This window comes from Cataglyphis hispanica, chromosome 7 (assembly GCF_021464435.1).
Source record: "Cataglyphis hispanica isolate Lineage 1 chromosome 7, ULB_Chis1_1.0, whole genome shotgun sequence".
Taxonomy (NCBI): Eukaryota; Metazoa; Arthropoda; class Insecta; order Hymenoptera; family Formicidae; genus Cataglyphis; species Cataglyphis hispanica.
Window position 1 is genome coordinate 3873471 of NC_065960.1, and position 15611 is coordinate 3889081.

Consider the following 15611-nt stretch of genomic DNA (forward strand, 5'->3'; position numbering starts at 1 on the left):
AATTCTACTTTCTCACCCATCTTTTTCGTTTCCGATGTTATTTTCTCACCAACTGCTTTCGTAGAATCGACAACTTTCTGAGTATCTTTGGAGACTTCTTCTATAATTTTGTCTTTTTATCTTTAACAGAGAAATCGCTTTATCCTTTGCGTCTTTCATATCGGCCGCAACTTTTTCTGTGTTCTCTTGAACTCCAGAAACAACAGCATCCTTTTATCTTTTACATCTTTCAAGGATATTGCTATTTCTTCTTTAGCATTCTCCTCTTCCAATGCAGCTTCCTTTTTCGTCTCATCCATAAATTCTTTGACGTCGTCAGTTGCGTCTTCTACAGCATGTTTTGCACCTTTAAATATACCGGAAAAAATCCACTAGTTTTATCTTTGGCTTTCTTCGCTTCTTTTGTTATTTTATCCTTAGTTTTGTTTGCAGTTTCTGCAACAACATCAGCGCTTGCTGATAATTTTTTCCACTGATGTTGTATCTTTTTCACCTCCTTTACTACAGTATCTTTAACATCCTGCGTAATATCAGCCGCAGTTGTTTCTATTTTTTCATTTATCTTCTTCGTTTCTGCTGTTATTTTCTCACTAACTGCTTTCGTTGTATCGGCAATTTTATGAGCTTCTTTGGAAATATCTTCTACGATTTTATCTTTTTTATCTTTAACATCAGAAATTGCTTTATCCTTTGCATCTTTCGCATCAGCAGCAGTTCTTTCTGCAGCTTCTTGTATTTTGGTAACTACAGCATCCTTTTTATCTTTTAAATCTTTGAGACCCATGGCAATTTCTTCCTTAGCATGTTCTTTTTCCAATGAAGCTTCTCTTCTTGTTTCATCTACGAATTCTTTAGCATCCTCAGTCGCGTGTTCTGCAGTATGTTTTGCACCTTTAAATATGCCTGAGAAAAATCCACTTGTTTTTTCCTTCCCTTTCTTTGCTTCTTTCGCTGCTTTATCCTTGATATCCTCTGCACTTTTTGTGACCGCATCAACACCCGCAGTTACTTTGTCTTTGACTAATTTTATATCTTCTCCCGCTTCTTTAATCGCTGTATCTTTAGTATCTTTAATATTTTGAACAACATCTAACACAGTTGATTCTATTTTCTCATCTATCTTTTTCGTTTCCAATGTTATTTTTTCACCAACATCTTTCGTAGTATCGGCGACTTTCTGAGTATCTTTGGAGATTTCTTCTACAATCTTATCTTTTTTATCTTTAACAGCGGAAATCGCTGTATCTTTTGCGTCTTTCGTGTCGGCCGCAACTTTTTCTGCGGTCTCTTGAACTCCTGAAACAACAGCATCCTTTTTATCTTTTACCTCTTTCAAGGATATTGCTATTTCTTCTTTAGCATGCTCCTCTTCCAATGCAGCTTCCTTTTTTGTTTCATCCAGAAATTCTTTGACATCGTCAGTTGCATCTTCTACAGCATGTTTGGCGCTTTTAAATATACTGGATAAAAAGCCACCAGTTTTGTCTTTGGCTTTCTTCGCTTCTTTCGTCGTTTTATCCTTAGCTCTATCTGCCTTTTCTACAGCAAGATCAGTGCCTGCTGATAGTTTTTGTTTCAGTAATGTTGTATCTTCTTTTACTTCCTTTACTGCTTCATTCTTAGTATCCTTAACATCTTGCGCTATATCTGCCGCAGCTGCTCCTATTTTTTCAGCGATTTTTTTCGTTTCCTTTCCAATTTTGTCACCGGCTATTTTCGTAGTCGTAGCAATTTGTTGTGTCTCTTCAGAAATTTTTTCTACAATTTTATCTTTTTTCTCTTTTGCTATAGAGATTGTTTTGTCCTTCGCATCTTTAGCATCAGTGACAGCTTTGTCTGTAGTTTCTTGAACTTCAGTCACAATAATATCTTTTTGATTTTTTAAATCTTTGAGACTCGCTGCTGCTTTTTCTTTGCTGCTGGAATTTTCTTCTAATACAGCTTCTTTCTTTGTCTCATCTAACAATTCTTTAACACCGTTAGCCGCATCATCTACGGTGTGTTTTGCACCTTTAAATATTCCAGAGAAGAAACCGGTTCCTTTCTCTTTAATTTTCTTTGCTTCCTTGGCTGCTTTGTCCTTGGCAGACACTACAGCATCAATAGCCAAGTCAGCATCGGAAGATAACTTTTCTTTCGCAGCTGTCGCGTCTTCCTTTATTTCCGTTGTTTCTTTAATTTTTTCGTCAGCATGTGCGACGTCTTTTGCAGTGATCTCTATTTTTGCTCCAATTTTCTTTGTATCTGGTACTATGTCAGTAACGACTTTCGTGTTATCCGCAGCCTTTTCTATATCTTTTGAAATTTTCTCTGTGATTTCGTTTTTCTTTCCCTTCATAGCAGATATTATTTTATCTTTGTCATCTTTCATATCAGTCGCAACTTTGTCAGTAGTATCTTTTGCGCTAGCAACCACACTGTCCTTCTTTTCTTCCAAATCTTTTAAACCAGCGGTTGTCGTTTCTCTGTCTCGCGCTTCTTCTAAGGTAGCTTCTTTCTTCGTATCATCTAAGAATTCTTTGATATCATCGGATACTTCTTCCACGGCGTGTTTCGCGCCTTTGAATATTCCTGAGAGAAATCCTGATCCTTTCTCTTTTGCTTTCTTAGCTTCCTTGATTGTTTTATCTTTAGCTTCAGCGCTATCGACGATATCATGTATTTTCTCTTCTACTTTTTTGCCAATCGTATCTTGATCATCCTTGGTAATTTTACAAACATCTTCTACTACATTCACAATGTCATGTTCAATTTTTTTCACATCTGCTATCAATTTATCGTCTGTATCTTTCGTTTCAGTTGTAATTTTATGTCCCAAATGCTCCGGTTTTATCAACTCGTCTGTGATAATCGCCGCATTTCGAGAATCCTCTAAGAATTTCGCTGTTACGTTTCGTAGATCCTCTTGACCACTATCCGGCAATTCGAGCGACGGAGTCTTTTCTTTGGATCTACTTCTGGAACTCCTTGCTTGTTTGGGACTTCTAAATATACTAAAAATACCGCTTCCCTTATCTTTTTCAGTGACTTCATCCTCGTGGATAATAGATTTTTTGATCTCTACATGATCGATGGGTGGAGTTTTTGTAACTGTTTCTGATATTTCTCCAGTTGGATGTTGTAGGTTTTCTGCCATCTGTTTCGTATCTTCCAGAAGTTTTGCCGTTGCTAGTCGAACTTCCTCGTCTCCACTATCGAAGGAGGTATCCTTCGAAGAGCTTTGTTCTCGGGATCTGCTTCTTTTCTTACTTTTCAACTTTGGGCTCTTAAAAATACCGAAGAAGCCGCCGCTTTTTTCCTTGGTGTCGTCGCTTACTTTTTCCATTTCAGATATTTCAGATTTAATCTCTGAAGCGGGTTTCTCAGCATCTTTTTTTTCTCCTTTTTGATCTTTATTTTCGTCAATATCCGCTTTTCCATTTATTTCCTCGTGAATAATAGTTTTCTCAGTTTTCGTCATGGTTTGTACAACATCATAAGATTTGCCGATTTTATCAGCGGGAATATCAATGTCATAATGAGTAGTCGACACAAAAGTATGTATCTCTTCTTTAGGAATGCTTTTCGAATCATCGCTTTTATATGCAACCGGTGACTCATTGAAATCAGTAATCTTTCGCGTGTCGTCTAAAAGTTTCTCTGTTGCGATTCGGATCTCCTCGTCACCGTTGTCAAAGGACGTTTCTTTCAATTTCTTCTCCTTAGACTTTGGACTCTTAAAAATGCCAAAAAAGCTACCCTTCTCCTTTACCTGTTCTTCTTCCTTTTTATCATCTTTACTATGCGACTGCTCATCTGTTGTAACAATTGTTTTTTCGACCTCTTTGCTCTCGATATCTTTGGCTTTCACGTCTTTCGTTGTAGCTTTTTCTACTTCTTTCTCAATTGTACTAGGTATTTCGGCTTCCTCCGCCTTTTCTTTCATTTGTAATTCCAGCAGTTCTTCTTTTTCCTTTGCAAGCGCTGCCAGTCTCTTTTTCTCTTTCTTCGCAATTTGCTCTGCACTTTCTTTTGGTTTTTCAACATGAATGACTGGTATAACCGTTCCATCGTCATCTTTTTTAGATTTGCTTTTAAACAAATTCGAGAAGAAGCCAGTTTTATCTTTACTATCATCGTCACTCTCTGTGGATTCTACTTTCTTATCTTCTTTTTCTGTTGGTTTAGCGAAACTTTCATAAGGCACGTCCGCGGCAATACGTCTGGAGTCATTTAAGAATTCAACGGTAGCCAATTTTACATCAGGCGCGACAATGATTTCTGGAAGTCTACTGTCAAAAGACGAATCTATTATTTCGCTAGAAGGATGTTCTGGCGGATGTTCTGGCTGCTGTTCCGAAACTTTCGTTACGATAGCCTTCGGCAATTCTTCATCACCACTGTCAAAGGATACGTCTTTCGAACCTTTCTTACCTTTCTTTAATTTAGAACCTTTAAAAATGTTCGAAAAAATTCCGCTGCTTTTATCTTTCGTTTTCTTCGTTTCTTCGTCTGATTTTTCGTCCGTATTATCTGTCGGATGCTGTACATTGTAAATATCTTCATAAGCTGATGGTTTCGTTGACTTCACAATAGTATCTTTATTCTTTTCTTTATCCTTATCCTTTGCTTTATCTTTATCTTTTTCCTTACTCATATCTGCCTTTACTTCCGACATTTTCTGATCAGTTCGAGTTACACTTTCTACCTGTACAGTTTTTTGCATAACGCTCGTAGGAATTGCACCTTGAACCAATTTTTCATCAATTTCCTTACCTTCCTTAGATAGTTTTTCTTTTTCGCTAACAACATCTTTCTTATCCGGTAAAACAATTACTGTTTCTGTAGTGGTCGTAGTCTTAGCCGGCGTTTGATCAAACTGTTTTATTATCGTAGTCTTAGTAATTACTGATGGACTTACTTTTGAATCATCACTAACGGAAATTGCTGTTTTTAAAATGCTAACCCTAGGATCCGGTTTTTCACTGTGATATTGCCTAACCATCGGTGGCTCGATACTAGGAACTTGTTCGACGACCGGTTTGGAAACTATACCTTTCGGCTCTGTGGCCGTTTTATCTAACTGTATGTTAGTTAAAGTCTGCCCTATCGCACCCCGTGCCTCTTTACTGTCCCGCGCATCATCATCATAAACCACCGACCACCCTTCCTTCGCTAACTTCCCCTTCTCTTTCTCTGCGTCTGCTATTACACCTGTTAATTAAGTATCATATATTTTAGGCATCTGTATATGTGATAAAAAATAAAAGAACACAATTTTATTGTCAATTTCGTCATCATTAGTGTAAGCTGGCTCGCTCTTTGATTGCTTTTTTCATTGAATTGCGGTTAGAGTAATGTAGTGTGGTTTGTGCGTGGAGTGTATGTGCCGTGGAGCAGCCATCTTCTCACTATCATCATTATAAACACAAGGCAAATGCGATTTAAGAAGGAGAAGTAACATTAATTATTATCAATAATCAATATATGAAATAAATTTTTCATTTAAATATTTTTTAATATATTATTTTCAAAATATTTCAGTAGCTTGCAATTTCGAAATATGAAAATGTGCATCACTCTTGATTAGTGCTATATATATTAATTATAAAACAATGCTGACGGTTCGAAAATGAAGCTGTTAGAATATAAACGGTAGTAAGTATATTCAGCTTCGCAAAAACTCTTAATTATTATTTTAAATAATACAACATTCGATTGCTATTAGTATAATGACTTAGTAATTTTTAATCTATCAATTAAAGATACAAATAAAAATAATATTTTGATGGCTATACAACAATGTGTCTAGTGATCTTTTCAAATGATAGCTGCTCCGTGCGCGCACACAATTGGGCCACACAACATATTGACCATTCATGCAACGCCAAATAATTGCAGCGAAACTTTGCTGAAACAAATTAATCCGAAAATGTCGCGGAATAGAAGGATATTAGTGGGGATGTGTGATTAAATGATATAAAAATTATATTGTATAATATAGACAAGAGCTGCTTATGTGATATATATAGGCGCAATAAAATTTGTTATATATTAAAATAAAAGCAAGCTTTTCTCTAATAAAATTCCGAAGAGAGAATCCGCATTGGCTTCCAGAACCTGTGAGTGAAAGTAACAGATGGTATAGAGATATAAGTGTTTAGTGCTCATGTACATTATTGGCACTCTGCAGAATGTACAATGTTCTTTATAAGCTAAAACGTCATTTTATGTATTGACAGGAATCGTGTCCAGAATCATTGGATTCTATAGTAAGAATATTTCATTTGTATTAATATTTATTGCAACGTTTCGCTGAAATAATATCTTGTGCATATATCGATTTAATATTTACATAAAAACTAAATTATTTTATATAAGTGATGATAAATTATGAATAAAATTTAATATTAAAAATAATATTATCAGCATTAAAATATACCTAATTAAAAATTATATATTGAAATGTATAATCTGTATATGTAAATTCATATGATCATATATAAAATTAATTATGCGTATATTGTCACATAATTATATAATGGCAATTATATTATTTATTAAGTATTAAGATAATTACCTATAAAAATACAACGAAAAATCCACTGATATTAATTATTAAGAGAAGAGACAATAATGTCGAACATAAACAAATGTATAAAAACATTTGAGAAGAATAATTCACCATATATTTCTTATATCGTTTGATATTCTTGTAAACATGCATTTCAGAACTATGAACACGATATCATAAAGGAAAGGCTATAAATATCTCCGATCTAGCGGGTTCTTATAGCGAGTCCGGCAGCAAAACGCAATTTCGGTCGATAGACGGTTAATAATCGAGTAAATTGATTTCCTAGGATCAAGCGTGCGCCCGCAGCATTAATTCAATCATGCTGCTGAGCTTTAATTAAATCCCGCATTTGGCGATATAGTTTCGCTAAAATCGATTAATTAGCTACCGGTTCTGTCAGAAGTAATAATGGTAGTAATAAGCACGGCCCCTCAACCCACCATTCATTCCAATCGCGCTTTAAGTCGCTCACTTACCAGAGACTATTTTGTTGGCGTCGGCAATCACCTTTTGGCGTTTTTTATCCAAATCATCCAGCTCGTCGCGCGATTTTTTGCTCATCGTGTCGGCCATGTGACATTTCTGCTCAAGGTAATCAGCCATCATGTCGCCGAGCTCTTTCTCATCGCTCGCATATTTGTCTTTGATGGGGGTCGAGGTTCCGTTGAATACAGTGCCGTTTGTGATTGTGATGTGCTCTTTAGCTGTGAAGTGCAGAAAATGCGTAAACAAGAAGATATGAAGAGATAACATGAGCTGATGTGAAACGTTGCATGACGAAACGTAATGTGACCATAATAAAATTGTCCGGCAAGCATTGACTAACACATTTTCTAGGTAAGCACGAGTAAAAGTGTGCTTGCTATTTCCATATACTGACACAATTAATAAGCACATGTTGCGATTTGACGTGCATTATTCATTCAAGGATTGTGAGCCGTGACGTCATACTTTTATTGCGTATAATAAAAAAATGTGTAATATATTCAATTATCTCTGACGAATTCTGAATTGTATGTATAATATAAAAAACGCAATGCAAGAGCGAGTATAATAAATAATAAAATTAATTTTATAAACCTTATTAATGTACCTACATTTATCGTGCATGCTTCCAGTGGTACTGAGATCCTCGACCGATTCAGATTCCTAGAATAAGAGAATTGCATTTTATTTTGGCAATTTTAAGACTTTCACGTTTATGAGAATGCAATTATTTGAGTAAATTATTCTTAGATATAAGCGATATAACTTAGATATAACTGTTATATATAAACCAACTATAATAAGATGTAAAGTTGATAGATCGAATCGTTCTTAATTGTACTCAGTAGCATTATAAAGAATAAAATAACATTCTTTTTCAATGACGTTTTAATGTGGCATATAGATTTGATTTCTTGTAGATTCTTAAAGATTTACATAAAATGCGCACCTTCATTCTATCCGGTTCTTCATAATCAGGATCCATCTTGAGATCCATAGTCGCATCACGGCGAAGCGATGTATTTCTCGACGGCCCCAATTCCTCTTTTAGCGAATCAAATCCCGGCTGATCCAATCTTACCCTTGCTACAGCTTTTTCAACATCGTCGGTTACTAGCTCAACATTAAAAATACATTTGTTCACTATATCCTCTCGTCCAATCTTATTGAGAGCCTTTTCTAATGTATTTCCTATATGTGAATGAAGAAGAAAACATTATGTTTTAATCACGACAAATTTGAAAAAAGGCATATTTTATTAATTTTTGAAATATGTAATATTGGAAGTACTATATATATTATGTGTATAATAGATTTTATATAAGGATATATATTATCAATATACATACACACACACACGCGCGCGCACACACAAGTACATCAAATCAAAATTTATAGCCAATTATACCCTCGTTCGCTTTTCATTAATTTTGCACAAACCTGAATATATTGCACACTGTGGATGAAAATAAGAACATCTCCGAAATATTACCAGAAGTTCACTCGTATAATGATTTTGATTTTCATATTCTTGATACAAGGTTATAAACATATTTTAAAATTTTTGAAAATTTTTTTTATTGGAATCGATTTAGTTTAAAAATATTCACGCAGCACTTTTAAAAAATATGTTACTTCATCAAAAAATATTGAAAAATATCTCGAGTAATTCAGATTCAGATTGAAAATTTTCAGCAAATAAAACTAAGATACACAAATAACAAAAAAAAACGTTAAGGACGCTCAGTTTTTAATCACTTTTACTGTGCGATCGAGAATCGTATACTACAGAATCACGACTGCGTGTTATTTTTGCTGATTGCAGAAACGCCACAAGAGTTATGTGCGAGTCAATGCCATTAGTAGGAAGAAGAGAGGGAACGAAGCGTGTATGTGAACTTATGTCAGGCATAATAATGCACAATGAGATCATCATCTACGACGTTCCTAGGAGAGATTCTTCGCGCCTGACTCAACTATAACGCGCGTGTCTAATTAATTGACCTTGCTCGAAGAAACAGGTTTTTTTTTAAAGATCACTAAGACAGCAGCTCTCATTCATCGAAATATCATATGCTGCGCTCGTGTGTTGAAGGTGAATAAATTGTACGATATAATATAATATCTATAGATAAACTCACCTGTAGCTTTGTTTCCATTGTTTTGCCAAATTTTGAACATGGCAGCGGCTTGTTGTGCGGGTTTATCGGGATACTCTTGCTTTATTAAGGCTACATCATTCGGCGGGATGTTTAATTCTTCCGCTAGCGGTTCCCAATCTTTATCCAATAGATTGGCAATGTCTGTTAAACGAATAGTCGCTCTATGTATGGCATCTGGTCTACCTAAGAATAATACATAATATTCAATAGGTTTTGATAAAAAAAATATTATTATTAATTATTACTTCTTTTTCTGCATTGTTTACGTACTTATTCCGCCATCGCGCAAAAAACTATAGTTCTTGGATAACTCCAATAAATCGAGCTCGGAGACTGCAGTATCCGGAGAAATCTTTTCTGGCAGCAAAATATTTAGCGTGCAGATCGGCGTTTGCGGCAATTCACCTCTCGGAACTTTGGGCTCACTCATAAACATAATTCGCCCCATCATATCCGCGGCATCTGGATCTTTTATCCTCGCGGTAAACGGAACTCTATTTTCTTTGAAAGCTCTAAATGGTAGCTGAAGTTGTTCGCCAGTTTTCAGTACAGGCACGAGATTTCCCGAGAATTCCATATATTGAGTTTTTCCCTCCAAAACCTATAGTATGAAATAATATTTAATAATGACTTAAACAATTGAATTGTTCTGCATTATGCGTTTTAATAATTAATTTGCATTTTTATCGTCAATATTTACCTCGACGTCTCTACTTTTTGCGACTTCCGTAAAATGTTCCTGATGCTCTAAAGTTTTGTCTTCTTTATCATCTGTCATACAGAATACACGTAATCTCGCTTCCAATGGATCTATCCGTTTTGCAAACACTACAAACCTAGAAATGCGTTAAATAGTATAATTGTTTTCTATATAATTTGCACACTTATATCGTTACCTAAAATTTACGTTTTACGTAATTTATATTAACGTACTTAGCCATAAAGGGTACATGTGTCGCATGCGTGTAAAGTTCCGTAGCCATTTTCGTAGCCTCGGAGATGTTACGGCAATCCATTAACCAAAAGCGAGCGGAAACTGTAGTAGTGAAGGAAACACAGTCTTTCACAAAGGTTAACGGTGTCGAGCCTGTGACGTCCTCCCAGACTGCCCGAGTCTGACCCCCTGAACGACATACATGCCAAGTCCAATAACATTATTAAAATATGTCCGTGTTGCAAATACGCAAATGGCATAGGTGAAATATAGTGTAGTATATTTTTGCGCGACCAAGATTAAATACAGACAATTAATAATCAGATACAAATAAGTCTAAAAATAATGTCAACTATATATCAACCCGAGAAAAAGTTTCGTATTTAAAACGGTCGCTATAAGTGCGTTATTGGTAAGTGCTATCAATGTGTGAAAATATAAAAATAAGTATGTGACTGATCGAATGATAATGCTTGCAAAATGAAGAAGAAGCACTATCTATGTGAATTGTGTAAAAAGCAATTATAAAGATATTCTATGTACGGGTTCAATATAATTAAGGAGTTTATATATATATATATATATATATATATATATATATATATATATATATATATATATCAATATTTGTCATTAATATGTTTTTGATAAAAAACGACTTTTAATAAAGTTGAAATAAAAACTAAATAAACCAAAAGCACAATTAGATATATATATTTGTTTAAAAAATAAAGATTATTTTTGATGAATATTATGAAAATATTGATACTTAAAACAGGTTTTCAACAGATTGTGATTTAAGATAGCTTGAATATTGGTAATATTCAGTGTATGTGTAATATTGTTATAATAATAACATTAATTCTTTTCTCTTTTGTTTATAAGAATGGGTATTATGTAAAAAATATTGTCACAACTTAAAAAAAAAAATATATATATATATATATATATATATATATATATATATATATATGTGTGTGTGTGTGTATGTATCATTAGCATAAGTTCATGAAAATTACTAATATCAAAGCGATTACCAGTCAAACGAATGTGCTGAAACAAAATCTTTAAAGTTAACGCTTACAATGGGCTAGGTATATATAATAAAATGTTATCTACTTTAATTGATAATCCATACCTAAATGACTCAATCCTAACAATATGCAAGCATTAACAATGAATTACAACAAGATATGTATACAATAATGATACTCAACGAAATTTTTCTATGAGACATGCAGCTACCATCTCCCTTTTAAATCTCTATCCGAAGGTCCTCGGGACATCTTCCGACAATATGGATGTAAATGACAAAAAATTATTTAAACATTCACGTAATACATGTTATGACAACATAAATAAATTAATTTTTTTGAATGAACACTTAATGTTTTACATACACAAATTAATTCTCTTAGAATGAACACTTGACGTTGGAACATTTTTGTGCAAATCACAAATTATAGAGACCATTAATCATATTGAATACAAATAAGTTAAAAAGTGCTGCTAATATTCAAACAACTTTCTCGTAAAACACGATATTTTGGCTCGTAGTCCCGATGACCTGAGAACAGACGAGATAGTCTACTGATTGTATTCATGCCTGCTAAACTACAGTAAGTCGAGATATTTGCGCAACAACGTAAGTTCAAGAGCGTATATGTACACCAAAGGTGTATGCGGCGTATAATATTATAGTTTCAGCCGTTTATCGGTAAGAGATTCTCCAGTAAGACGGTACGCTGCTCTACAATGTTACGTGCAAGCATATATTACCAGTTATGCTACACAGGAGTCTCAAAGTCGGCGCATCCCCAGAGTACTGGTTGATCATGCCTTTATTGGCAGCCTGTGGCACTGGGATAGTTAAAGTTATCGGTTTGTGGAACTTTCTTCGTCTGGGTTCCACAGTAACGATCGGCGACACAGCTACTCTATTTCCGAGTAACTTAGCCACCAGATCCGCCGGTATAGGATGTGCCTGTACGAATGATAATAACAGCTCTTATATTGAACGCGACAAATAAATTATGAAAAAAATAAATATACTTATTAAAAATATTTCTAAATTATTTTACTTTTTTGCAGAATAGATAAGCAAGCAATTTAAAAGATTTAAGAAAAACCTTTGTTTATGGAATAATTAATTATATATTTAAATATCAAAGATGTAAAAAATTAATAAGAATTAATAAAATAAATTTAATTACATCAATAAAGAGAAACGGAAAAATACCTGTAAACCGACTCTAATCTTCTTGGTAAGGGCTGCTTGCGGGAAGACAGCTTGTACTTGTGGTACAGCAGATGACGATACAGTACCACCCTCGGGACCGACCGCATGGACCTCTTGCCTGATGCGAGATACTACCGCGAAGTAATGCGGAAAGTCTACAGTGAGTATCCTCACGATACGAGACGTTTGGAGATCCTCTAATTGGCTTAGCTCTAAAAAAATATAAGTCAAGGTTATACATTTAAAAATTATATTATATATATATATATATATATATATATATATATATATATATACACACGAAAAAAAATATATATACAAATTGTTTTAAAAATGATACCTTCTCCTTCAAAGCTCTCATTAAGCACATCTTGAACAGCCTCCTCGCTGGCTTCCAAAGTGTGCTCGCGCCAGGTCTCCCCATTGTCCGATCGTAGAATTACTATCTCCCGTTCTTTTCCGCGCAGCGACGCGAAGTGCGGTACCTCTATGATAACAGGGCTACGCATGAAAAAAGTCTTAATGTTTGATAAGTTATCACTGAGAATAACTGTAATAAAGTATATTATTTCCCGTTATACATAATGTATATGTACACACGCACAAATTTATTTAATTATATTGTATTATCATTTAATTATTATTTTATGTTCTAAAAAAGTTACAATTGTTTCATTATAAATGTACGATCTCGCATATCTGATATGAACAACATTAAGAAATGAATCGCGAGAGATGATGTATATAACGTACCCTAAAAATTTTGCACCCACGGGACCCAACTCGAGGATGCGGCTGGCCAATGCTTCTCCCTCCATCAGGGGTGGTGGATTGGTCAGTTTGTCCCTTCTTAAATATCTGCATGTGACACGCATAGGCATTGCGGCTTTGCGTGGCGGAACAATCACGCGGACGCCGCTGTGCCTGCATCCGCGCATTGCGCCGCCTCTTGCGTCCACCAAGAAGGAAACCAGAAAGCTGTAGAGATTTAGAGAGCGCGTTACTTGGATTAACGATATGCTATCAAAAACTGTCAAAAATATATCGTGAAAAAATAGTTGCGTTATTATAAATAGACTGCATACCAAAAGTCAAAATATGTCCTTTTGTATATTCAAAATATATATATCTTCGGCAAAAACGCATAGGTGTAATCTTGTTTCTTTGGAACTTTTATAATGATTTACATTAATTTTATCCTATGCAATAGGAAAATAGAATATATATTATACATTGTAGCTTTTTTTTAAAAAAAATTTCGCATTGTAAGATGTAAAAGAAGAAACAATATAATAAATATCTATAATTTTTGTAAAGACAGTTGTATTAAAAATTCACAAAAATCGTAATAAGTAAATATTACGTTAGAAAATGCAAAATATTATATTTAATACAATTATATATTAATAATATTAATGTCAGTCACAATGCATTGTACAATTGCCGACGCGAATTAATTAATATCAAAAGTATGCGCAAAGCCAGAAAGCATAATTCTCGAAAAATTGTACGATATACTATAAAGCATGACATTGATAGTTATATAGCTATATAGATTTCAGAGATTTTGTAAAAGATGAGATTTTGTAAAAATTTTGAGACAATGCGCATCAGTCACGATAATGACGCAATATCATTAGTTATGATATTATCTTTTTAAAAGTGAATAAAGTAATTCACATACTATGTTGTATTATGATTTAATTATTATGCGTAAATGTAATTACTCTGATATAATGCAAGTATGTAAAATAGACAAAATTATAATAATGAGCTGTATATAAAAAATATACGGCAAAATAAAAAGAGATAAATAAAACAGCTATCTATATTTAAGTTTAATCTGTGGATATTTGTGTAAGACGACAAATATGAGCTGTATGAAATATATGTGTCGCAAAATAAGTGGTAAATAAAACAGCTACCTACGTCAAATCTATATGGGTGTTTATACGAGGCGTTTGTGTTGGATGGGGTGTAATATAGCCGTAAGCGTCAAATTAACGACATTGAAAGTGTCTAATCTAATTCGATTCAAACGAGAATTGGGTCCATTCTCAATCGCTCTCAACTACTACATAGTGTAGCAATGTTAGCGCTGAGAATTCCACTCTGATGAACCTATAAATTATTCACAAGAAAATTGTGCAATACGCATTGCACAGTGAATGCATTAGTTTGACAAGGTCTTCAAGACGTTTGACGCAGTATTGACAACACGATTATTATTACAACTGAATATGAAGCCAATAACGATTATCTCCATAGGAGTAAATTTGTTTTTCTTCTAATTTTAAATTAAGATTCAGTAACGCATTTGTATAAATTATGCGATTACTACATCTTTTATCGTCATCGAAGAGCTTGAGCAGTGTAAAAAAATTCAAGATAATTAAGAGAGACACGTATCTGTCGTTTTATTTATTATATCCATCTTTTTCAAGATAAACTTTGCTGATTCTTGAAGATTCAATCATATTTGATTCATGAATCATCTTTTAGTAATCATCGAACAAAGCAATTCACTGAGCAATACGACGTTTCTGAGGATAATAAGAATCAGCAGCTACAAGAGATTGTGTAGTGCAGCGACAAATAGGCTGTGAATATGATAAAAAGAAGAACTGAAAAAAATCGAGGGAATAATGAATACGACAAATTGCAGAAGCTAAAATTGAAGAGAAGATCACTTACTTTCTCCACTGTGGAATTCTGCGAGAGTAGCGCAAATAAAATAACAGAGAAGATCGGGAACAAAATAAAAAACGCGTTAGTATTCATTCGTTCATAAACATGATGATGAGATGACATAGAAAAAGAGAGAAAAAAAGATGAGATCGTGATATATCGCTAACACTAGCACATTTTTACATAGATTTTTGAGCATATTCAATTATTGGATTTATAATTAGCACAATTTATAATTTACATTGATTCTTGATAACTGTATATCAAACGATATACTAAATTTTTTACATTTTTTCATTTATTTTTCGTAAAAAGTGCTCCTAGGTTGCGACGATGATGATTCGAACACTTCGATCTGCACTCATCACACGCAAACACTTTTCTATTGTACACGACTATGAAACGAGCAATAACAATAATAATTATGTATTATAGTATAGAAAGACGCCACGCAGCACACCATTCACACCTTGCGAAAACAAGATATATCTCGCGGATACAACTTAAAATAATGACGCAAATCGAAATCTGTTCGCTGAAATTACA

General features: G+C 34.0%; 1 protein-coding gene across 27 annotated transcripts in view; it reads right to left on the reverse strand.

Moving 5' to 3' along the window:
- Positions 1-15611, reverse strand: part of LOC126851115 (ankyrin-2-like) — an 81016-nt gene that overhangs the window by 21325 nt on the left and 44080 nt on the right. For 26 of the 27 annotated variants that reach the window (XR_007687640.1, XR_007687642.1, XR_007687641.1 and 23 more), the window contains 13 exons: positions 15072-15089; positions 13131-13355; positions 12718-12878; positions 12378-12589; positions 11918-12122; positions 10138-10327; positions 9905-10040; positions 9475-9805; positions 9184-9387; positions 7992-8233; positions 7654-7705; positions 7033-7260; positions 892-5193 (listed from right to left, as the gene is read on the reverse strand). Coding sequence is in view for 24 of the 27 variants with exons in the window: in XM_050594731.1 (XP_050450688.1) it covers positions 892-5193; positions 7033-7260; positions 7654-7705; positions 7992-8233; positions 9184-9387; positions 9475-9805; positions 9905-10040; positions 10138-10327; positions 11918-12122; positions 12378-12589; positions 12718-12878; positions 13131-13355; positions 15072-15089 (6506 nt within the window). In the remaining 3 variants the exon portion in view is untranslated. The remainder of the gene's footprint in view (positions 1-891; positions 5194-7032; positions 7261-7653; positions 7706-7991; positions 8234-9183; positions 9388-9474; positions 9806-9904; positions 10041-10137; positions 10328-11917; positions 12123-12377; positions 12590-12717; positions 12879-13130; positions 13356-15071; positions 15090-15611) is intronic. The other variant, XM_050594725.1, reaches the window with a different exon arrangement.